Raw genomic sequence first — 24985 nt, 5'->3', positions numbered from 1 at the left:
TCCCTCTTATCTTCTGCTAACATTTCCAAAAATCTTACCCATCTTCAAGGCCCACATCAGGCAATTCCTTCTCCATGAAACCTTCTGATTTCATCATACTAAATGTGATCTTTCTATTTAACTTTTTTGTCGTTACAATTTTCTTTCTTTGTTACATTATGATTATACTAGTGGCCTGGTGCACGGATTCGTGCACATTAAAAGGAAATTAATTAGAATAAATATTTTAATATCGCTATTCGCCTTTATAATAGAAGTGTCAGAGATGAAAGAAAATTAGTAAAATCTATGAAAATAATATATAAATTGATTAATAAACAATAACAACGTAATATAACAACAAAGACCTGATATAAAAACAACAAAAACATGGTATAAAAACAACATTGATAAAAACAATGACTGCTAAATTGACTAAACATATTCTAATATCTCCCTGTATACCACATTAAGAATAAAAACACTTTCAGAGTGCTTGACTAATTTCCCTTGTGATGAAGTATTTACAACTTTCACTTTAACATCACACGCTCTTTGAACTTGAGAGAAAGCAACATGTAACTGACCATGTCTAAAAACTGGTCCAGGTAGGAATATTCCTACTTTGTCTAGAGTTTGTCTTTGTGATTTATTAATAGTCATTGCAAATGCTGGCATCATGGGAAACTGTCTTTGAATTAATTTAAATGGGAGGCCAGTGTCAGACGGGGAAAAATCAATTCTTGGAATCAGAACAACCTTTCCTTCTGCAGATCCTGTTAATACTTCAGCTTTGATTATGTTAGTTCACAATCTTTTGATAATAAATCAAGTACCATAACAAAGACCTATTTACTATTAAGATTTCTCAGTAGCATGATGATTGCACTTACTTTCAATTTTAATTTATGACATGGCATTCCCGGAGGAGTAATACTATTAAGAAATTCGATGGGAGCTTTATATGTATCACGTATGTGCGAGTCAACGTTTATTTTTATTTATTTTTATTTTTTAAAAATATATTTTATTGATTTTTTACAGAGAAGAAGGGAGAGGGAGAGAGAGTTAGAACCATCGATGAGAGAGAAACATTAATCAGCTGCCTCCTGCACACTCCCTTCTGGGGATGTGCCCGCAACCAAGGTACATGCCCTTGACTGGAATTGAACCTGGGACCCTTGAGTCCGCAGGCCGACGCTCTATCCACTGAGCCAAACCAGTTAGGGCATCAATGTTTATTTTTAAATTGCCAGTGCGTGTCATATGTACCAGTTGGTCAGAAGGTCGGACAGATGTATGGTCAGTCACTTAGCCTTTTATACGTATAGATTATTTATACATGTCTTATTTAACCTGTCAGATTGTTTCTCTTTTAAATCTCTTTTGGTCAAGAATAGTCAGTGCCTGCCATCTAGTTACCACTCAATAAATATTGCTTTGATAAATAAAATTTTTGAAACTTGCTTTTATTATGACTACTAGAGGCCCGGTGCACGGATTCGTGCACTGGTGGGATCCCTCAGCCTGGCCTGTGGGGATCGGGCCGAAACTGGCTTCCTGACATCCCCCAAGGAGTCCCGGATTGCAAGAGGGCAGTTCTCAGGTGATGCACCCAGAATTGGGCTTCCTCCTCTCTGGTTCCAGGTACATCACCTGAGAACCACAGCTGCCAAGTCACTGCAGCTCAGCAGCTCCTGTGTTGAGCATATGCCCCCTGGTGGTCAGTGCGCATCATAGCTACTGGCCAGTTGGCCAGTCAGCCAGTCATTTAGGCTTTTATATATATAGATAGCTGACAATAACAATGTCAGCTACCATTTATTCAGTTCTAACTAAATGTAAGGCCTTTATACAGCAAACCTATAAAGTACAGGAAAAGAAATTGAGTCTGAGAAAAGTTAAGTAACATGTCCAAGGTCCTGTTATCCAAAAACAGAACCAGGTCTCTGTCATCCAGGACTCTTTGACTCTAGGGTGCCTATACTCTTAATTGCTACATTGTATTATTTTCTAATAAGAATATGAATTGATACTTATAAACTATATATAGAAAAGTTTTATTTTCAGTGCTGATTTTTTTTATAAATTATGTTCTCTCCCCCCAATTATAAACAAAGCATAAATATCAAAACAAAACAAAAGGTGTCCAAACTTACTAGTGTATAGAAATATTATCATTATCAGTAGTAACCTTAGATTGCTAATCACTTGTTGTGCTAATGTTTTCATTGCTCAGAATATTTTTGCTAACTTTTAAATTACAGTGTCAGATCACTAGCTACCCAAAAGATTCAATTTTATTACTGCATAGTAATAATTTATTTATTGACCAAATTCATATATTGAACAAAGTATTACCTAGAATGGTTTACTTTCTTTCTCAAATTGACACTAAATGAGTTTAGGTGTTTCTCAGAACCTAGTCCTTTAAAAAAAATTGATAATTTTGTCATGGTAAAACATGTTCAAAATAATATGCTTTGACTATTTCCTGTGGTAATTTTTTTGAAAAATAACTTATTTTCAAACTATTTCAGACTTTGAAACTTCAAATAATTTCAAATGTATAGAAAAGTTGCCAGAACATCGCAAAGAATTCCCATATCTCTTTTATCTAGATTCCTCAATTATTAAATTGCATGCTTCATCACTCCTCTCATTAATTTTTTTCTGAATCTTTTGAGCAAATTGTAGATATTTACACCCCTTTATGCCTACATATTCAACTGTGTATTTTCTAAAAGCAGGACTACTCTTCTATACAACCAGCATATAAATCCTCTAAACCACTTCTTCCAGTTCATAGACACCATTCACATTTCATCAGCTATCTCAATAATATCTCAGTTTTTCATTTCTACTCCAGGATCCTGTCTATGAATATGTATTGCATTTATTTGACATATCTCTTTAGGTGCCTTCAATCTGGAATAGTTCCTCAGTCTTTCCCTGTACTAGTCTTTGTGCATAAAAGAGTTAATATAGCAGGCCTGACTGTAAAAGGCCTAATTATTCTAATTACCTTATCATGTGCGTGTCTGCAAAGTTTTTTCACCTCAAATTAGTCATTTTCTTCTCCTTTGTAATTGACTAGCGTTTTATTGGGAGGTTTTCTGATATTACACCAATATCCCATTCCTGTGAATTAGGCAGAATTACTGCCACTTAGAATACAGCTCTGATAATTTTCCCCACAGAAATCTTATCTAAATAGGTGGTATAGGACCAATGTACCTAATTATTTAAAAGTAAGAGGTGCTCTAGCCAATTTTGCTCTAACTAAAGGATCCTGCATTCAATTCTAGTGAAGGGCACATGCCCGGATTGCAGCTCGATCCCTAGTAGGGGGCATGCAGGAGGCAGCTGACCAATGATTTTTTCATCATTGATGTTTTTATCTCTCTCTCTCTCTCTCTCTCTCTCTCTCTCTCTCTCTCTCTCTCTCTCTCTCTCTCCTCTCTCTCTCTCTCTCTCTCTCTCTCTCTCTCCCTGTCTGAAATCAATATATTAAAAAAAAAAAAGAGGCAAAGGATCTCTATGAAGATACTACAGAAATGAAAAATGACTCCTTCCCTCCCTCCTTCCCTCCCTCCCTCCCTTCCTTCTGCTATCCTTAACCCTAAGTTAAAAACCCCAAGTTGTAAAGAATTGTACTGCATAAGGAAAAATATTTTTGAAGTAAGAAAATAGCCATAGCCAAAACCGGTTTGGCTCAGTGGATGGAGCGTTGGCCTGCGGACTGAAAGGTCCCAGGTTCGATTCCGGTCAAGGGCATGTACTTTGGTTGCGGACACATCCCCAATGGGGGGTGTGCAGGAGGCAGCTGATCGATGTTTCTCTCTCATCGATGTTTCTAACTCTCTATCCCTCTCCCTTTCTCTCTGTAAAAAATCAAAAGAAAATAGCCATAAAAATGTTAAGGATGGTCATCATAGAAGTGGGAAGGAAGTAAGCTAGGTTTTCTACCATGACAATGTTTGATTCTAAAATTTAAATTCTATATATGAAAGAAAGTTGTATAATAAAATTAAAACATGGGAGGAAAGCATTGAAACACACAAAAAATGAGTTTACTGAAATCTGCTTAGATTGGGTCATAATAAGTGCAAAAGAGTACAGTAACCGTTTGAAAACATGAAATTAAAATGCCAAATGTGGCCCTGGTTAGGTGTCGTCCTGATATGCCAAGGTTGCGGGTTCAATCCCTGGTCAGGGCACATATAAGAATCAACCAATGAGTGCATAAATAAGTGGAACTACAAATCGGTATTTCTCTCTCTCTCCCTCCTCTCTTTCTCTAAAATCAGTAATAAATAAGTAAATGAATAAATGAATGCTAAATGCAAAAATCTTTATTTGGAGGAACATATTGTTTAAAACATGTCCTGTATTCATTCATGATGCACACATGTGTCATATAAAAATATACATACTGTGTATGGGTATATACTAATATTGTTTGCTTTTTAATCTTTCTAATACAGATATGAGTATCATTGGGCAGATGGAACAAACATAAAGAAGCCTATTAAGTGCTCCGCACCAAAATATATTGATTACTTGATGACTTGGGTTCAGGACCAGTTGGATGATGAGACATTATTTCCTTCAAAAATAGGTATAATTGTTTTGTATAATTGGAATTGATCATGATTTACCTAATTTTATGTTTCTAGAATTTATTTTCTCTAATTCCAGGAACCATACTAGATTACCATATTTATAAAAATATTTCTAATCTTATACATTTAAAAGCATCCTGTCTTTTTCATACCAACTTATCATTATCATTAAGATAAACCTTATATTTTAATCAGTGAGAAACCAGTGTACCTCAAACAGTAACAAAATCTGGCCCATGTTATGGGAAAAAAAAAGACTGGTTATTGGGTTGGCAGCCAATATCATCTGCAACAGTCATATCCATTTTTTGTTTAGGGAAAGAGGTTGTATGCCTTATATCCAGTTTTACATTATATTTCTGGCAAAGAGGGAGTTTTAATTTATGACCAATGGTGTGAATTTCACAGACAAATCAAACTAGGTGAGAAGAAAACAAGATTTGAAGGGTTGGCTGGTTAGTAACTGACTTTTGTATTTTCATATTGTAAAAAAATTGATTCTAAGGGAGAGAAACATTGATTTGGTGTTTCACTTATTTATGCATTCATAGATTGTTTTTTATATGTGCCCTTGTATGAGTTTGCTGGTATCTGCTTAGTTTGGGTCGTAATAAGTGCAAGAGTCCAGTAACCAGGTTTGGAGTTCGAATTTGAAACCTTTGCTTATTGGGATGACGCTCTAACTAACTGAGCTACTCCGCCAGTGCCTTTCATATTTGTTCTTAAGGGTCAGTGTTTCAAGTGGAAATTTTTCACAATTAAAGACACTTCTTAAGATTTTACCTTCTCAAACTTCTTACAACTGTGTTTTCTGAAAAAATTAAGAATTTGTTCTTCTAGCAATAAATAATTTTTTGGCTATATTTTATGCTCTTAATTTTTGGACAATTGGTATGGTGGAGGACAGACAGTAATATAAATAGTTGTTATTATGGATTGTTTTAAACACATTGAATGATTTTACTACTTTGGGGCATTTGTAATTAAAGGTCTATTTTTCAAGGCCGCTTTATTTATATATCATAATGGTTTTGGATCAGTGCCCTCACCTTATCTTTTATCTGCTGTATATATTTATAGGGTGGGACAAAAGTATATATATATATATATATATATATAGTTGTGAGTATGTGAAACACAGAGTTTATTCTTGTATTATTATTTATTAACTAGTACTCTGCGCACCTCTGTGCCAGTAGCTCGCTGCCGCCTGCCTCAGCTGGCCACCCTGCCCACCACTGCTGGTAGCTCTCGGCCGCTCATAGCTCACTGCCCTGCCCTCCTGTAGCTCTCCACCCGCTGCCCTGCCCTTCTGTAGCTCTCCCCGTTTGTAGCTTACTGCCCTGCCCTCCTGTAGCTCTCTGCTGCTTGTAGATTAGTCATGATGTTATGGCATCCTGGCTAATTTGCATATTCCTCTATTATTATTATACTAGAGGCCTGGTGCATGAAATTTGTGCATGGGGGGGGTGTCCCCTCAGCCCAGCCTGTACCCACTCCAATCTGGGACATCCCTCTCACAATCCGGGACTGCAGGCTCCTAACTGCTCACCTGACTGACTGCCTGATTGCCCCTAACTGCCCCCACTGCTGGTCTGGTCACTCCCAACTGCCCCCACCTGCCAGCCTGGTCGCCCACACTCCCCCCCCCCCCCACTGGCCTGGTCATCCCCAACTGCCCCCCCATGTCCTGGTCCCCCACGCAGCCTGCTGCTCGGTCGTTTGGTCGCCCCTCACTAACCCCCACTGCGGCCTGCTCACCCCACACAGCCTGCTGCTGGGCCGCCCCTCACTGAACCTCCTGCCGGCCTGGTCGCCCCACGCAGCCTGTTCAGTCATCCGTTTGGTTGTGATGGTCTCTTAGGCTTTTATATATATAGATTAGATTATTATTTTCCATATGAACAACTGTAAACCTACTTTTGCCCCACCCTGCATTTTTAACGTTTACTTTTGACTCAATTTAAAGACTATTTTGAACACTTTAAGGAAGTTTCATATATGATGCCCTTTTATCCATTTGTGCTTCATTGTGTATTTCCTTAGAAAATCACAGCATAATTATCAAAATCAGGAAATTAACACTGCTACAGTTGTTTAATTTATAGATCTTATTCAGACTTTCCAAATTTTCCCAATAATATTCTTCAAAGTGAAAGAAAATTTTTAACAATTTTTCATGTGGTTGTCATGTTTCATTGGCCCTCTTTAATGTAGAGTATGTATACAGACAAGTCCTTGGGTTACGTCCGACTCGACATACGTCATTTCGTGATTACATTGCCATCTCCCATTTATTTATAAAAAAAAAAGTTCCATCATTTTGACGTATGTACATATGCGCTTTATGTTTTTTGTTATTTATTTACCACAAGTAAAGGTCAGGAATTGTTATCTTTCTTTTAAATTTTTTTTTTTTACTGTTTAACTTCATTACCGCTGTGTATGTGCTCCATGTGAGTGACGTAGGTGCTTATATAGGTAGGTTCCAACTTACAGCGAAAATCATGTTACGTTGCGCCATAGGAACAGATTTCTGACGTAACTCGAGGACATACTGTACATCAGTCTTTTGTGGACTTTCATAACTGATCATTTTGAAGTGTGTAAGCATGCTATTTAGCATCCCTTTATTTTGGTTTGTGTTATGTTTCCCTGTGACTTATAATATATATAAACTATAGGCCTGGTGCATGAAATTCATGCACTGGGTGTGGGGGTGGGCAGTGTCCCTCAGCCCAGCCTGCACCCTCTCCAATCTGGGACTCCTTGAGGGATGTCTGACTCCCTAAACCGGCAGTCAGAATCTCTCTTATAATCCGGACTGCTGGCTCTCAACCGCTCACCTGCCTGCCTGCCTGATTGCCCCTAACCACTTCTGCCTGCCAGCCTGATCCCCCCTTAACCACTCCTCTGCCAGCCTGATTGACGCCTAAATGCTCCCTTGCCACCCTATTACTCCCAACTGCCCTCCCCTGCCTTCCTGATTGCCCCCAACTGCCCTCCCCTGCCAGCCCTTTTGCACCCAACTACCCTCCCCTGCCGGCCCAGTCGCCCCCAATGGCCCTCCCCTGCTGGCCTGGTCGCCCCCAACTGCCCTCACCTTCTGGCCCGGTCACCCCCAATTGCTCTCCCCTGCCGGCCTGGTTGCCCCCAACTGCCCTCCCCTGCTGGCCTGGTTGCCCCTAACTGCCCTCCCCTGCTGGCCTGATCACCCACAACTGCCCTTCCCTGCCGGCCATCTTGTGACAGCTGTCTTGTGACCGCATGAGGGTGGCCATCTTGTGCGAGGGCATGACAGTCAATTTGCATATTACCTCCTTATTATATAGGATATATTTTAACCCTCACCTGAGAATATGGCTTTTTTATATTTTATTTTTAGAAATGGAGAGAAACATCAATGTCAGAGAGAAACTGATCAGTTGATTCCCATATGCACCCTGACTGGAGATGGAACCTATGGCCTAGTTATGTGCTCTGACTAGGAATCGAATGCACAACCTTTTTGGTTTATGGAATGACGTTCCAACCAACTGAGCCACCCAGCCAGGGGATGACCAATCATATCTTTTTTAATTTATCCTATATAATAAAAGGCTAATATGCAAATTGTCTGAACGGTGGAACAACTGGTTGCTATGACACGCACTGACCACCAGGGGGCAGATGCTCAACGCAGGAGCTGCACCCTGGTGGTCTGTGCGCTCCCATAGGGCGAGCGCCTCTCGGCCAGAAGGCCTGAGCTGGGCTCATGGCTGGCTAGTGTAGCGGCATTGGTGGGAGCCTCTCCCACCTCCATAGCAGCACTAAGGATGTCTGACTGCTAGCTTAGGCCGATATCCACTGAGGGTTCCCGGACGTGAGAGGGTGCAGGCTGGCAACTCCTGCCCTCCAACCCCTGGAGTGCATGAATTTCATGCACTGGGCCTCTAGTTAAAATATTTTTATTGATTTTTAGAGATAGAGAAAGGAGAGGGATAGAGATAGAAACATCGATGAGAGCGAAACATCACTGATTGGCTACCTTCTGCACGCCCCACACTGGGCATTGAGCCCACAAGGGGCATGTGCCCTGACTGGGAATTGAACCAGTGACCTCTTGGTTCATGGTTCCACGCTCAGTCACTGAGCCACACTGGCCAGGCACAATCTTATTTTTAAACTAGAGGCCCGGTGCACGAATTTGTGCATGGGTGGGGTCCCTCTGGGTGGCCTGCAGTGATTGGGCCGAAACCTGCAGTCCAACTCCGCCTGCAGCTCCTGCCTGCCGCTCCCGCTCATCCTGGCCCCACTGTGCCTGCCACGGGCTTGTGCCCAATCAGTCCTGATCTATTGGGTGAGGCTCGTGCTGCCACAGCAGTGCTCACCAGCCCTGATCCCTGCGTCTGGCACCCTCCCAAGGGGAGTGGCCTGCGAAATCTGGCTGAAATTGGCTCTCCGGTATCCCCCGAGGGGTCTTGGTTTGCAAGAGGGCACAGGCCAGGCTGAGGGACCCCACTGGTGCATGATTGGGCTGGGGAGGGACCGCAGGAGGGCTCCAAGGCGTGTCTGGCCCATCTTGATCAATCCTGATCGGCTGGACCCCAGCAGCAAGGTTACCTACTGGTCAGAGAATCTGCCCCCTGGTGGTCAGTGCATGTCATAGCCAGCGGTTGAGCATCCTTAGCATATCATTAGCATATTACGCTTTGATTGGTTGTTTGGTTCTGCTGTTTGGTCTATTTGCATATTATCCTTTTATTATATAGGATATACAGGATGAGTGGTACATAAAATGATGACATTGAACCCAGTAGTACCAGTGTTTGGCTTGTGTTTTGCCAGTCTAGATTATTTAGCAAGAGTAACAAAGTATATGGAATTTTGTATTATTTTAGTTTTGTATTTGTTTAATGCTGCAAAAGTGCTTTAATTCATAATAAGGAGCCTAATTGAACAGAGATTGCAGTTTTTCAGGATAAATGTAGACCTGGAGTAGTAATGAAATAATTCCCATAGAAAATACTTTCAAAATATATTGCAAGCATTTTAAACAAACATGATTAATAAATTATTTGTGTCCAGCATATCTATACTAATAAAAGCCTAGGTGGCCCTCATGCTTTCGCTTGACACCCTCACGTCATCACAAGATCGCCGCCCCCATGTTGTCACAATATGGCCACCTCCATGTCATCACAAGATGGCCACCACAAGATGGCCAGCAGGGGAGGGCAGTTGTGGGCAATCAGGCTGGCAGGGGAGGGCATTTGGGGGCAATCGGGCCGGCAGGGGAGGACAGTTGGGGGCGACCAGGCTGGCAGGGGAGGGCATTTGGGGGCAATCGGGCCGGCAGGGGAGGACAGTTGTGGGCGACCAGGCTGGCAGGGGAGGGCAGTGTGGGTGATCGGGCCGGCAGGGGAGGGCAGTTGGGGATGACCAGGCTGGTAGGGGAGAGCAATTGGGCAGGACCTGTACTTTAGGGGAGGGCATTTAGGGGCAACCAGGCCAGTAGGGGAGGGCAGTTCGGGGCTATCAGGCCGGCAGGGGAGGGTAGTTGGGGCAATTGGGCCAGCAGGGAAGGGCAGTTGGGGTAATCAGGCCGGCAGGGGAGCGGTTAGGGGGCGATCAGGCTGGCAAGCAGAAGTGATTAGGGGCAATCAGGCAGGCAGGCAAGTGGTTAGGAGCCAGCACTCCCGGATTGTGAGAGGGATGTCCGACTGACGGTTTAGTCGGGCCTAAACTGTCAGTTGGACATCCCCGAGGGGTTCCAGATTGGAGAGGGTGCAGGTTGGGCTGAGGGACACCCCCCAGGGCATGAATTTCATGCATTGGGCCTCTAGTATTTGTATAAAGAAATGATGTTACAAAATCTGAGGATCTCAGTGTGAGTTTTAGCTCCATTACCATCTTACGCATTCATTCGTTGCATTTTAGTAAAGTGTTGGAGGCCTAAAGGGCTATACTGAAAATTAGTTCTTGTTCCATAGAAGCTTTGAAGTTTATTTTCATTCATGATATGTTGAAGACTTCTGAAAAGTACTGTAGGTGTATTAAGTAGTAATTCATAAATCCTTCTTTTTAGCCTTGTCTTGGCAATTTATGTTGCCATTTGTTAAACTCATATTGCCTTGTTCCTATCCCTTTTTAATAGATGGGATTGTTTATCTATTTATTAGGTGTCCCATTCCCGAAGAACTTCATGTCTGTGGCAAAAACTATACTCAAACGCCTCTTCAGGGTTTATGCTCACATTTATCATCAGCATTTTGACCCTGTGATCCAGCTTCAGGAGGAAGCACATCTGAATACATCTTTCAAGCACTTTATCTTTTTTGTCCAGGTAAGTTGGATTAGGAGGACTTTTTTGTTCAGTAAATTAGTTATCTACAGAGTTCTGAGGTGAATACTGCATTCATAGGATAAAAATTTGCCCTATTTCTCTAGTCTTCCTCTTCTATACTTGCCATGATGATAAGGACTGGCCTTTTGTTTCTGAATTCCATTTATCTCTAAGCAGCCACATGCAAGTCATGCAAGTCTGAATAAAATGGCTCTGAGAATTCTTCCTTGGATTTGCTTCAGTTAATGGGCTAATATGGAGGAGCCGAATAAGGAACCTGGCTAGTTTGGCAGATCTATTGATGAACTTGATCTCTTGAACTTTTTGGCATTCCTCCTACTCCTCTTAACCCTCAAATCCAGGCTACTTTTGAACTTTTTTAGCATCCTCTGTCCTAGAAATGAGCTTTGAATATCACACCTTTTTTCCTTTTTTATTTTTAAATATTCTGAATAATTTTTAAGTTAGGTACTGTCCATTATGTCCAAAGGGAGAAATCTGTGTTACTATTCCAAGAGGTCCATTAGTCTTTGATCTGATTCCTTAGTTGACCTTCTTTTCCTTCTCTTTTTAGTTCTCAGAGAACTAGACTTAGAGATGAGATTAAGAGGAGTGAAGATAGTCTCACCCTGCTATAACAATTGGAGAACTAACAGCCAGGAGTGAAAAATAGATGGAAAAGATAAGCTGACCAGCTTTTCTTTGGTGGAGATTGAGAGGGGTTTATGTAAGCAGGAGAAGTCTAAGGCTTGAATCGGTTTTGTTTTTTTATATCTTTGGATATACATACTTATAAATGCCTTCCCTATGATCCATCTCCACTAAAGAAAAATGTGTCTGTTTTCTCTCTATACACACTCTTCACACTGAAGGCACACATTTTGTGTCTCAGTTTTACCTAAACACTTCTTAGGAGATAGTAACATGCCAAAACGGTTGCTCTGAGCAGTTACCTCACTATGGTATTCCATCTACAGATTCCCAGAGAAACAAAGAACATGTTATCCTAAAGTTTGCATCTGTGCTTTGGTTTAGAAAGACATGATTGCCAAAGTTCAGGTTTTAGTGGTTTAAGTGAGGATATTCCTCCAACCAGAAGAGTTAGTTTATACCTTATTGTATGATCTTAAAGTATACTGTATCTCCCAAGTCTTAGCAAATAATAGGGGATAGATTAATGATGTTTACTACATCTGAATCTGTTTACATCTTAGGACCTGCTTAAAGGTGGGTCCATTATACAGTATCAGCCCTTGAAGGAGGGTAAGCCTTTGGCCTCACAATTTAGAAAATCCTGCTCTGCCCCTTCTCCAGTTTTACTCCTCCCCATAGAGTGAGGAATCCAGAGGGCAAACAACGTATCTACCCAGATTCCTTCTGGTGTGTGCTTCTACCTCAGAATTTCCTGGCCAGATAGTCCCAAGTATATTTCCAAGGTTTGCATAGATCTTTTCCTTGGGTCTGTTCTTTTGAGGGAAGGTCTTATCTCTGATTCGTATACCTCTAGACCTAATGGGTAGCCAGTTGACAGCTATTGATGAGGGTGTGTGGCATCCTATCTAATAAAAGAGAAATATGCAAATTGACTGTCACTCCAGCATACAAGATGGCTGCCACAAGATGGCCAGCAGGGGAGGGCAGTTGTGGGTGATCAGGCCTGCAGAGGAGGGCAGTTGGGGGTGATCAGGCCAGCAGAGGAGGGCAGTTGGGGGAGACCAGGCCAGCAGGGGAATGCAGTTCGGGGGGACCAGGCCTGCAGGGGAGGGCAGTTGGGGGAAACCCAGGCCTGCAGGGGAGGACAGTTGGGGGGAACCCAGGCCTGCAGGGGAAGACAGTTGGGGGGACCAGGCCTGCAGGGGAGGGCAGTTGGGGGGACCAGGCCTGCAGGGGAGGGTAGGTGGGGGGGGACCCAGGCCTGCAGGGGAGGGCAGTTAGGGGTGACCGGGCCGGCAGGGGAGGGCAGTTGTGGGGGGGGAACCAGGCCTGCAGGGGAAGGCAGTTGGGGGCAACCAGGCTGGCAAGGGAGGGCAGTTAGGGGTGAATGGGCCAGTGGGGGAGGGCAGATGAGGTCGACCAGGCCTGCAGGGGAGGACAGTTTAGGGCAACCAGGCTGGCAGGGGAGGGCAGTTAGGAGAAATTGGACTGGCAGGGGAGCAGTTAGGCGTCTATCAGGCTGGCAGGGGATTGGTTAGGGGGTGATCAGGCTGGCAGGCAGAAGCAGTCGGGCAATCAGGCAGGCAGGCAGGCAGGCGAACGGTTGGGAGCCAGCAGTCCTGGATTGTGAAAGGGATGCAAGGAATCCCAGATTGGAGAGGGTGCAGGCTGGGCTGAGGGACACACCCCCCTTCCCGTGCATGAATTTTGTGCACCGGGCCTCTGGTTGCTTGTATAAGCAAACAGGGTGTCCACACTTATGCATGTGAAGCCCTTTGAAGAGCAGGATGGAGCTGGTGGTGGGGAGATCAGCAAGGTTTGCTGAGGGTCAGGGGCTGGCTCTACTTTCCAGTGCAGAATTCTGAGGAGTCTTGAGAATTCTAAATTTGAATCTGCTCTCCTGGTCAATATGAAGGTATATTTTGTCAAGGTAGAAAAACAGAACATGTTTTATTTATCAATATATTAGCTTAATGTAAAATTTACTTAGTCATGCAATATATGTGTGTGTGTGTGTGTGTGTGTGTGTATTTGTGTTCTTGGTTCAGACCCCACAGATCTTACTAGTAGTGATAGGCTTGCAGTTAAATGCCCCCTAATGTCTCTCCCCAGTACATACTGCAGTGCTTGGCACGTGATGGATATTAATAAATGAATGAAAAAAATATATATAAATGAATGAAATTAGGAGTGCAGAATGCCCCAAAGCAGAATATTGGAAGTATAGACGCTTCTATTTTTTATAGTTCATGGGAAATCGATTCAGAGCTTTACTTCAGAATGACACATCTCATGATAGCTTATAGATATGTTAGTTTATAACATAAACTCATTATTTCGGTCTGAAATTTGCCTGAGATGGTAGATATTTTGGTCTCAACTTTGTTGACTAGATCTAAATGGTGCTCAGGTTATTCCTTTTAATAAGGAGCAGCAATTCCCAGTTATTGAGTGTTTACTTACTGCCAAGGATTACTTGATGTGGTTAACTTACAGTATCACATTTAGTCTCCACAATAATTTTATGAGGTAGGAGGATTTATCTTATCATTATTACATATGTAAAGCAATATCAGAAGTGGTTAAGTGATTGTCTAAGACAGTGAGGGAATAGAAACTTAAAAAAAGAGATTTGACTTTTATTTATTTTAAAAGCTAATTTCCAATAAGTGTTAATGGAAATCTGTTTTGGAGTGAAATATAAATAATAAGTCTTTGTTATTTCTTCTGCCTTTCTTTATCATGCATAGGAATTCAACCTGGTTGATAGAAGAGAACTTGCACCACTCCAAGAACTGATTGAAAAACTCACTTCAAAGGACAGATAAGGGATGCAGAACTGTGCAAATTGTTCCTCATGAAGTTTTGTGTGGAGTGTATTTGGATTTCATTGTATTTTGTTTTTGTCTCGGTTGTGTCTTAGGTTTGGGGGGCTTATTTGGGTTCTTTTTTCTTCTGAATAAATGAAACCATATTCTATTGCTATAGGAAGCCAACAACCATACTCTACATTTGATAGGCATAAATTTTGTCTTAATGGCATTTTTTTTAACTTGGTTTTGGTTACTTGTGGAATTTTTTATAATGTTGTAGGTTGAAAGAGAATGCTTATTGATTGGGCTGCTCATGGATGGGATTCTACGTTGTGTAAATTGTGGCTAATTTTTAAGTCCCCAAAAGACTTAGATTTTAAGTGCCTTGGCAGGCTCACTTCTGAGGTGCAAAGCACATAGAACCAAACAGGGCTTGAAACAATATTAGGATTATTACCCAGAGCACTTACTGATGCATGTTTTAAAATATCTATGATAAAAGCCATAGTTTACCTGAATTGATGATCTCTAGCTTTTACTACATCAAAGAAACACAATTTGTAAAGGTGTGCATGTAGAGCATAAAAATTAGTATTTCTTAATTATTTTTCATATTGATGGTAATTCTGTTCAACAGATGCTTAAAGGTCCACAAGCAGGTCTTTTTCCATCTCTTTTTATCTGTGATATTGAAACTTGAGGATGTTGAAATGCAATATCTATTGCATTTTGGCTTCTTTCTACATGTTAACTGCACTGTAGGTGTGACTATTCAGGTTTATGTACAGGTTTGCCATCTTCAGAGGTGATGCTGAACTGTGAGGTTTCTTAGCAATTGCCAAATGAGCCATAAGTCTGCTGAATCTCCTACTTTGAAGAAGCGGTGATAGGAGTGTGTGTTTTGTTGTGGGGGATTAGCTTCTGTAAGGAGTTAAAGATGGAATTAACTATGGAGAGTCAAGTTCAAGAAGGTCCTGTCTTAAAATCCTTGAATAGAATGGCATGAAGATTTTAATCAATTTCTTGTAAGCAGAGTCTTAGAGACTTCTTTTTAGGAATCAACTTTCATAGAGAAGTTAAAAGTAAATTATTAATTTTAGGTATAGATATTAAGTAAGGAATAAAGAACTATTTGGGGACATTGACCACTTTCCAGCACTTCCATTCAGTGAATGGAGCTGGTGTTTGCCTGTCATTTTAAATGATACAGTACATTCTTTGCTTATTATAGGCTCAATTTGAAGCATTCTGACATCTGATTTTCCACTGTGAAAGGAAATATTTTACTTTGCAGTGATATTAAACAATGAAAGTGCTAAGTCAGAGATTAACTTTTACATTTTAGTTTCTTTGACTTTTTTCATGGATTATTCCCATAAGTTCTGAAAATTGATTTTTAAAATAAATATTAACATTTTCAATTTTCACTTCATTTTTATTCTTGAGATATATTCTTTTTAGACTTCGTTTTAATTTTCTTATTTCCAGTAAATCTGTTCCTTGAAATATATACTCTTTTTTTTTTTTTTTTTCAGTTAGCAATATAGACCCTTTTCCTTATAGAATAGAAATCTTGCTCTGAAATTGTATAGACTAAAAATACTTAGAATCTAAAATGAAATCAGTTAGGTTTTGCTCTCAACAAGTAGAGCAGTGATACAGTTTAATTACATTATAATTTTGATCACTAGGAACTGCCTTTTTCTCCATTTCATTTATAGCCATCATTTTCAAGTACCAACCATAGACATATCAGGAGAGCCTGGCAGAGATATATTGGACATTCATTGGTAATGCTTAGTTATAAATTACAGTGAGAACTAGCTGATGTCCTTAAAACAAATCTTTTAATATCCAGATCTTTTAGCAGCCATTATGGGTAGATTCACAAGTAAAATTCGGCATCAACTGATTTTGGGTTCTATCTATTTGGGAAAATGAAGCACATAATTACTCAAGTAGTCTTCCATACTGCATTTGTCTTCATATCAACCTAGTTACAAAGGAGTTGCAATAGCCAAATGTAGAGAGTATAGTGAAAAATTGTTCTTGCTCTTTTAAGCCTTATACAGTAATATACTGTAAAAATGGAAAAATGTTTCCATCAATGAATGTTTAGTAGTAGACCTACTTTCCCACTGTATGTATATAAGTTTGTCGTCACTGTGCCAGAATCTCAGGTGCCTGCCTCTGAGTATTCCTGTAAACAGAGTTATTGGAAAGTAAGGAGCTATGTATGTGTATATATGGTAACAAAGTAGAGAGGTTCTCCCAGAGGCCTGGCATTGTACATGGTGTCACATGGCTATGAGTAGGGAAACATTCACCAGAGCATGTGAGAAATAACTAATTTAATAAAAAATTGCTTTGATTTGGTTAGTTCCCATGAACCCTTTATAAAATAAGGATCACATCTTGGCTTTGCAGCAGAACTTGTTTTAAATGTCTATTGAATTCTTTCCAGATCTCTTTGTTAAATTTATAAGTAACCAAGATAAAGATTTACCCCCTGTTCTTTATATGGAAATGTAGAACAGAAGTTGGTTTTCCCATCTGCTGATAAAAGTGTAAAATATAAAATAGTAAGTTAACATAATATTATTTCCACAATGCTTTGGTTAAATATTGATATGAAGCAAGTTTTAGGAATTATTTTAAATGATGGAATGCTGGCGTTGGAGAGAACTTAATAACAAAGTGTGAAAATCTTGTAGTTAGCAGTAGATGGTGCTACTGGCTTTCATTTGCTGACTTGATTATTCTGTTTCCCATAAAAACCCATTGTATTAAACTGCACTGAGACAGTAAACATTTTGTTAGTTAGCTGGTAGAAGCTTTGGAAGTCAGTTTACCTTAACTTGAAAGATTTTAGATTGCTATTGCTTTTTACCTTTATCATCTGTAAATTCTAAATGATCAGCATAAAATGTATTTGGTAGGAGATGACATGTTTAGTGTATAACATATCACAGACTGAGTTACTGCCTGTTTTATCAGCAGAGATAAAGCACTACAATCGCTTTTATTCAGGAAGTACAGATGATGTGGATATTTATATTTTACATGTAATCACCAGACTCCATTTTATGTATTAGCATTTTCCTTACTTATGGGAAAATAGCAAAATGACAGATTTCTTTTATACCTTTGTCTACCCCTCTCTGAGAGAGGTTTTGATAACCACTGAAATGGTAAAATATGTGAGATGCAATTGCTAAGTTGTAGGACTTGCTTTTAAAAATATATATATTATTCCTTAAACATCCAAATGGGAGTTGATCTTCAGGGTGGTTCCTTTGGGAGCACTACTTATTCCAGCTATGCTGCAAAGGTGTGAAGTTTTTGGAATGCCCTAAAAGAAGCCTTGAGAATCAGTGTATGACTATGCAAGATAATCTGTTTCATCATTTTAGTTGCACCAAAACCTCTTTTTGGCAACTTAATATGACTATCTCATTCACCAAACCAACTCTGCTTTGCTGTTTTCTTAGAACTAAACCATGAAGGAAGTTCAAAAGAATGTACCACAGGTTCTGAAATTTGCAGAAGAGAGTGTTTTGAGCATAGGTAGCATCATATAATAAAGGAATCGTTTCCTGATGTCACTACTTTGAAGTATACAGTATCATTTGGATATATAGGATTTATTTTTAATTTAGTTTAATTGTCTTATAGTTAAGAATAATAATAAAAAAATCAAAGTCTTTATCTTGTTTTCTATTTTTTTCCTTTCCCTGATAACTCTTGAATTCAATCTTGACTACTGTAAAATAGTTTTGATTTAAGGGATAGTGAGAAAAACATGGATCCAATATTTAAGATAGAAGTAGCCTAAGGAAACAATAGCCTTTACCTCCGTCCCTTTTTTTGAAAACCATTTTCACTCAGATGAACAATTTGAATTTAAAGACTAGAGATCATTTTACAAAGAAATTGGAATAAGTTTTATATATTAATTAGGCTGACTTTTAAGCTTACATATTACAGATAAAATACTTAAAATTGCATAACCATTTCATATAACATTTATAAATTTAAAATTATGAATGTCTTTTTAAAAGATATGGGACGAGAAGTCTATTTCTAATTTGAAAATGAGTCTGCATACCAAGAGAAAACTTTACTTATTTAGAAACTTATCTGGGATGTTAAAGAGTATATCAATTCTTAGAAATGCTATTCTACATCTACATTTTAAGGATCATTTCTAAAATAATTTCAATATTAGAATTTTGTCATGATGTTAAGATTCATCATAGGAATTACTGTTGTTCAGGTGCCAGTTTAATGGTATATGAAATAAATGTTTAGAGGTAAAACTATCTCAAGATTGAATGAAAAATTTTAATTTTAAGATATAATAACAATTCTGACTTAAGACAGTTTGAATTTTTAGGGTTTTACTAATGAGCTAATCATATGGAAGAATTCATTTTGAAGGTATAAAACTGTGCTCCATGTCTGTTACTTGTAACTAAATTGATACAGAATTGTGACAAAAGATAGTACAGATTAAAAGATTGAGTACTCTCAATTTGCTAGTGCGAATTTCTTTTTCTACATGTAATACTACACATAGATAACTTTGGATTGCAGTTCTCCAATACAGATAGTGAAATCACTGGCCTTTTCCAGTTGACATCCCCTTCTCCTTGGAGGTAAATTACTTCCTTTACTGCTATTGACTTTCCATATCTCCTATCCTCCCAAAACACACCACTTGGAAAACAAACAGGTCGATTGTGCAAGTCCTCATTAGTGCTTCTGAGGTACTTGCTGTCAACATGTAGGCTTCAGCTGAAGTGTTGAAAAATGCACTTACATAGGCATTCTTGTATTTTTGGCTGACAGCTTTCTTTAAATATGTCACTGAAGCTGAGATCATTAGCGATAAAATTATACATTTTTGTTAATATTTAATTTCTCATATATTATTATTTTTATGTGTGGGTGTTTCTTACTGGTTTGCACATGTTTTCCTTTTTACTTTGTTTCTGAAATACTTAATATTGTATAGGTTGTAAAATAGATTACATTTTCATTTTAAGAATACTTTTCTCAAATTGTTCTGCTGAGATAACTATTTTTAGGGGAAATAGTTTTTTAAAGCAACTACATTGTATTTGTTATTTTTGTACATGCATAGCTAGGGTGCTGAGGGCACTAATGTGGGAAGACAACTTTTGTTCTAGTTGAACTTTTCTTATACATTATATTACTTAAAATTATCTAGAAACAGTGTCATAAAATCTAGGTTGAGAGAGAACACAGTATACATGAGACAGTTAAAGTCTGAATAGAAATTATTTATGGGGACAAAAGCAGAATAATACTGTCAGTGCCATATAATGGAAGCATAGGGGCAGCATTCACATTGTACAAGTATTTCAGAGAATGTGTAAAAATAAGGATTCGGCTCTATTGGAGATAGACAATTTCTCTATTAAAGTAGCTGGAAGAGGAAAAATGATCTAAAATATGAAATGTAACATCAACGCTATGTTGTAAACTGTGCCAAGATTACTCAAATTGTAGTTATTGTTGGTCAAAGTTTAATTGCTTTATCATTTTTATTTTAAAAGAGGATACTGAATGTCAGAAAATCCGTAATATGTTTTAGTTGAGAGATGTAAATAATGTATACACACTTGTATGTGATGGGATGGGAAGAAATATTTAAATTCTAGGTTTTTTTAAAGGAAGATACTGAATGTTTATTACAAAAATAAATAGTTATGTTTGGCCATGAATCCTGACTTTGTGTTAATGTTTATTTTTGCTATCTATATTCCCCTGCTGAACACATTCCTACAGAAATATTGAAGGTATTTGGAGTATGTTAACGTTTAAAATTTGTTAGGCGTTATTTTTTATGTTTACAACAACCCTGGAAATTAGTATCTTAGTCTTACAAATTAGGAACTAAAGCTCAGAAATATAAGTCACTAACTAGGGTTTTAAAACCCAAATACTCATTGACCTTGAAGCCAACACTTGTTTGCTTTCTTTAAATACACAGTAGTCTCCTCTTATCTTGGGTTACCCATGGTTAACTGCAGTCTGAAAATATTAAATGGAAAATTCCAGAAAGAATTAGTAAGTTATAAATTGCAACCATTTTGAGTAGAATGATGAAATCGTGTGCCATCCTGCTTCATCCTACCCCGTCCTGCCCAGGATGTGAATCATCCTTGTCCAGCGTATCCATTCTGAATATGCTTCCAGCCCATTAGTTGCTTATTAGCTTTGTCAGTTATCAAATCAACTGTGGAGGTATGGAGTGCTTGTGTTCAATAATCCTTACTTTACTTAATAATGGCCACAAAGCACAAGAGTAGTGATGCTGGCAGTTCAGGAATGTCAAAGAGAAGCCGTAAAGTGTATGTATGAATAGGAAAAATCATAGTATATGTAAGGTTGTATATAATTTGAGGTTTCAGGCATCAACAGAGGGTTTTGCAACATATCCCCTGTGGATAAGGTGGGACTACTGAACTATTACCGTGAGAACAGTTAGCAAAATATTTATTTTTTACCTTCCCGTCAAGCTAAGATTTCATCAAATTTTGTCTTCATTATAGACCATTAAAGAATGAACACTATGCCCTGGCTTGTGTGGCTCGGTTGGAGTGTCATCCAGTATACTGGGAGATTGCAGGTTCTATCCCTGGTTGGGTTCCTCTTTCTCTTTCTTCTCTAAAATCTATTAAAATTAAAAAAAAAAAAGAATGAACAGTATTAGAGAATCTTCATTTTACCCTGATTTCTAAGTTCCAAAAGGAAATGTGTATTTTAGAGTATTTTCCGAGTTATCATCATTTTAGAGGTATTTATTTTTAGAGGCATTGTGTTTGGACTGTCAGGTTGAAAATATTTTGATGGTAATAGCCACAGATGCCCAATGTCACTAATTGGTATTTGAACAAAAGCCTGGAAGTAGAAATGTTAGTCCACACTGATGTGGACTGTCGCCAGGTTTTTTTTGCTTTGTTTTGTCTCCAGGTTTTAATAAAAACATCTTGTTATTCTGCACATACAGTATGTACAAAACTTTTTTGTATAAATAAATACTTATCAAAATTAACTACATTTTGATAGGTTCATTTGTCTCTTGTAGTAAATTTAAATATTGTTAAATAATACTGTCTGGAATAATGCATTTTGATAACACAAACGTTCTAAATAATTATTCCTTTAAGGCTTAACCACGTTTATTGTTTTACACTCTCTTGTTTTAAACTGCATAATGAATATAGTGTCACATTTTTTTGATTACCTAGAGATTAACTTTACAAGCATGCTGCAAAATACAGCTTCCTTTCCTGAGGAGCTGTATAGGGCCGATGGCTGGCTCCTGCGCCCTGCTGGTGTGTTATTTTGACATCGCACTTCAGATGTGCTGGAAGCACCCTGACTCTCCACCCTTACTTTTATGATGGCTTCTACATCCTTCTGTTTTCTAGTCAGTAAAGAGGGAAGGTTGCAGGAGAAATTTATAACCAAGCTCATTAAGTTGATAGACATTATTTTACAAAAGTTGGGTTGGTATACACAAATGTGTAACCACTACTTGCCAATGTTAAGGGCCCATTATTTTTTCTGCCTTTGTTCTCATTTTTTGAGTTGGTTTAGAGTTTTCTTGATAAACTTGTATGTCATCAGTCAGGACCCTATCTCATGACCAGCATTTCCACAGGAGAAAAGGAATTCCCAAATTGAAGGACTAGTAAAATTTCTGGCAAGAAAGTGTTAAGGTAGCATGCTCACGACTGGCTGGATGCTCCAATCCCTTGTCTTTAAAAAAAAAAAAAAAAAAAAAAAAAAAAATATATATATATATATATATATATATATATATATATTATATATATATATTTGCTTATAGTTTTATTTTTTATTTTTATTATTATTTTTTAAATTTCTTTATTGATTAAGGTGTCACATATTTGTCCTCATCCCCCCATTCCCATCCCACACCCCTCCCCACGGATGCCCCCACTCCCCTGTTGTCCTTAACCATTGGATAGGCTCGTATGCATGCACACAAGTCCTTTGGTTGATCTCTCCCCCCTACCCCCACCTTCCCCTACCCTCCCGCTGAGGCCCGACAGTCCGATCGATGCCTCCTTGTTCTGGGTCTGTTCTTGTTCATCAGTCTATGTTGTTCATCATTTCCCCTAGATGAGTGAGATCATGTGTTACTAGAAATATACTTATAAGAACCGAATATATTTTTCATTGATTTCAGAGAGGAAGGGTGAAGGAGAGAGAGAAACATCAATGATGGGAGAGAATCATTGATTGGCTGCCTCCTGCATGACCCTATTGGGGATCAAGCCCAGAACCTGGTCATATGTGCCCTTGACCAGAATCGAACCCAGGACTCTTCAGTCTGCAGGCCAATGCTCTATTCACCCAGCCAAACTGGCTAGGGCCAATCCCGTGTCTTTTATCTGCAATTCCAAAATCTGAAAAGCTCAGAAAACCAAGTATTTCATTGGTTCAGTGCAAACTTAACCTGATCTTAAGTGTCACTGCCAAATATTAGTGTATTTAATACTTATGCTGGAGGGTTAGGGAGAGTGATGTGTATAGTATATGACTATTTCTTTTCTAAAGTCCAAAAATTTTTGAATTCTGAAACAGATCTGGCTACATTGCTTTCAGATAAGGGATTGTGGACAAAAATCAGAAAGGCACTTTGAAAAGTGCGCACTGGTCTCTTCCTTGGGTTATCCACAAATTATGTAGGAAAATGGAAAATTATGCTGAACTTGGTGCCAAGAGAGCTAGGTTCTCTGTTTCCCCCATTTACTTTGTATTTTTGAGGTACACTCTTAAGCTTGGAGGAGCTCAAGTTCTCACAGCCAGAAGCTGGCAGAGTTGGATTTGAAAGCAGTCTTTAATTTTTCCGTGCTTAAACTTACACTTCTTTTGTGTGTGTATGTGTGTTTTATGTGTGTAGAAACCACATTGAGGATTCCTACTTCTCAACCCCAAACATCTTTAACGGATCTATATGGACTTCAGGTCCACTTTCCTCCTGTTTGAAGGTCTCAGCGATTCCCTACCCTGCCTTACTCCTTTCTCAGTAGCTGCCAGTACCCTTATCATTTCATGAGTCTTCCCCCAAGCGTAGGTGTGGAATAAAACACCTAGTAGCTTTCCTAGCTTCTTTGCCATCCTTGATGACAAGCATTCAGGCCTTCTTCATTTCAAGGTTCCTGCTGCTAATCACTATGGGATAAACAAAAGTAATACACATAAAATAATACTAGTAGCATGACAAAATAATATAGGGAAATTACAAAGAATAATTTTTGCTGTTTTTATTCTAGAGTTCCCCATGAGATCACATTTTGATTTCTGCCCTTTATTTCTGAGAATGATTCACTGTTTTACCTATCTTCTTCTGAACTCCACCTTTAGATGCATTTTAAATGTGATGATAGTTGCAAAGTAAAAAAGAATAACAGGGCCGTTCGTTTCTGTAGATAATTTGAACTCAGTAACTGCTAGACTGAGTAGTGTCTAGTTTGTTTTTTTGAGTGTGTGTTTTTTTTTTTACCATAATTAAAAATTGAGTTCCTCTGGACATTTTTTACTCTGTATTTGCCTCCAGCTAGCTCAGTGTTCTTGCAGAGTACATGGCACATAAGTACTCTGTTGAATTAAAAAAACTCAACACGTTTATTTGTTAACTATGTGCCAGGTATAAGGGCATGCAAAGTTAAATAAGTTCTAGTCATGCTGAAATATACCCAATGTGTTAACTTCTACATAGCATTGTAGAGGTGAAAAATGTTTTCCTTACTCCCTTCTAGGTTCTTTAGCTGGTCTAATAAGTAAATTGACATAAGACAGATTAATAGGAGAAAACCAAATTTTATTTCACAAATTTTGTTTGTACAGCAGTCCCTTAAAAATATGAAACTCAAGGTGAGCAAAGTAACAAGCTTTTATATCTTTTAGACGAATAAACGATAAATTTGTGAAGACTTGACAAGGCAAATGATTTGGGCTTGCATTAGTACATTGGTGAAGAAGTAACAAGGTTTGGTAATACAGCCTGCTCTGCTCTAAATTCCCACCCCAGTTCCACTTGCTGACTTTGAACAACAGCCTCTCAGTGCCTGTTTCCTACTGACAAATGGGGTTAATTGTGGGATCTTCAGCATTGGATTGCTAGTTAATTCATGAAAAGAGCTGGGAACTGCCTGGCTGGGTTGCCCAGCAGAACTCAGCCTGATGCTCGTCCTCCAGGCTGAGAACATAGGCAGGCTGAGAACATAGGCCAATGTCTGATTTTTCTATTACACTTTGCTTCAGCCCGACAAGTTCCAAGGTTCAAGTCCGACCAATTCTGTTCAGACGCTTTATCTCCACTAGCCCCACCGCAGAGGCGAGTTCCCCAAGCCCAGGCCAGGTGACGACAGCAGGCAACACCCTCTGCCCCTGGGCGCCCTCCCGCGCTCCCAGGTCTTGGGCGTTTGCCAGTGGTTTCCACCACTCAGGAAGCACCCACTCCCCGCCTCCCCGCGGCGTCCCCGGAAGCGGCGCGCCTGCGTCATCGCGCGCGTGGCCCCGCC

The 24985-nt window shown here is 39.2% G+C and overlaps 1 protein-coding gene across 2 annotated transcripts in view; it reads left to right on the top strand.

Moving 5' to 3' along the window:
* The window catches only part of MOB1B (MOB kinase activator 1B), a 51754-nt gene extending 31608 nt beyond the window's left edge, over positions 1-20146 (top strand). Inside the window, exons 4-6 of one of the 2 annotated variants that reach the window (XM_008157472.3) lie at positions 4467-4600; positions 10766-10929; positions 14334-20146. In XM_008157472.3, the coding sequence (XP_008155694.2) occupies positions 4467-4600; positions 10766-10929; positions 14334-14411 (376 nt within the window). In that variant the 3' untranslated portion in view covers positions 14412-20146. Of the gene's footprint in view, positions 1-4466; positions 4601-10740; positions 10930-14333 lie in introns of those variants that run through there. The other variant, XM_054728506.1, reaches the window with a different exon arrangement.
* Positions 20147-24985: the final 4839 nt, after the last annotated feature.

The sequence above is a fragment of the Eptesicus fuscus genome, chromosome 2 (assembly GCF_027574615.1).
Source record: "Eptesicus fuscus isolate TK198812 chromosome 2, DD_ASM_mEF_20220401, whole genome shotgun sequence".
NCBI classification, from domain to species: domain Eukaryota; kingdom Metazoa; phylum Chordata; class Mammalia; order Chiroptera; family Vespertilionidae; genus Eptesicus; species Eptesicus fuscus.
The sequence above is the reverse complement of the archived record's forward strand: the minus strand, read 5'-3'. Positions and strand labels throughout refer to the sequence as shown.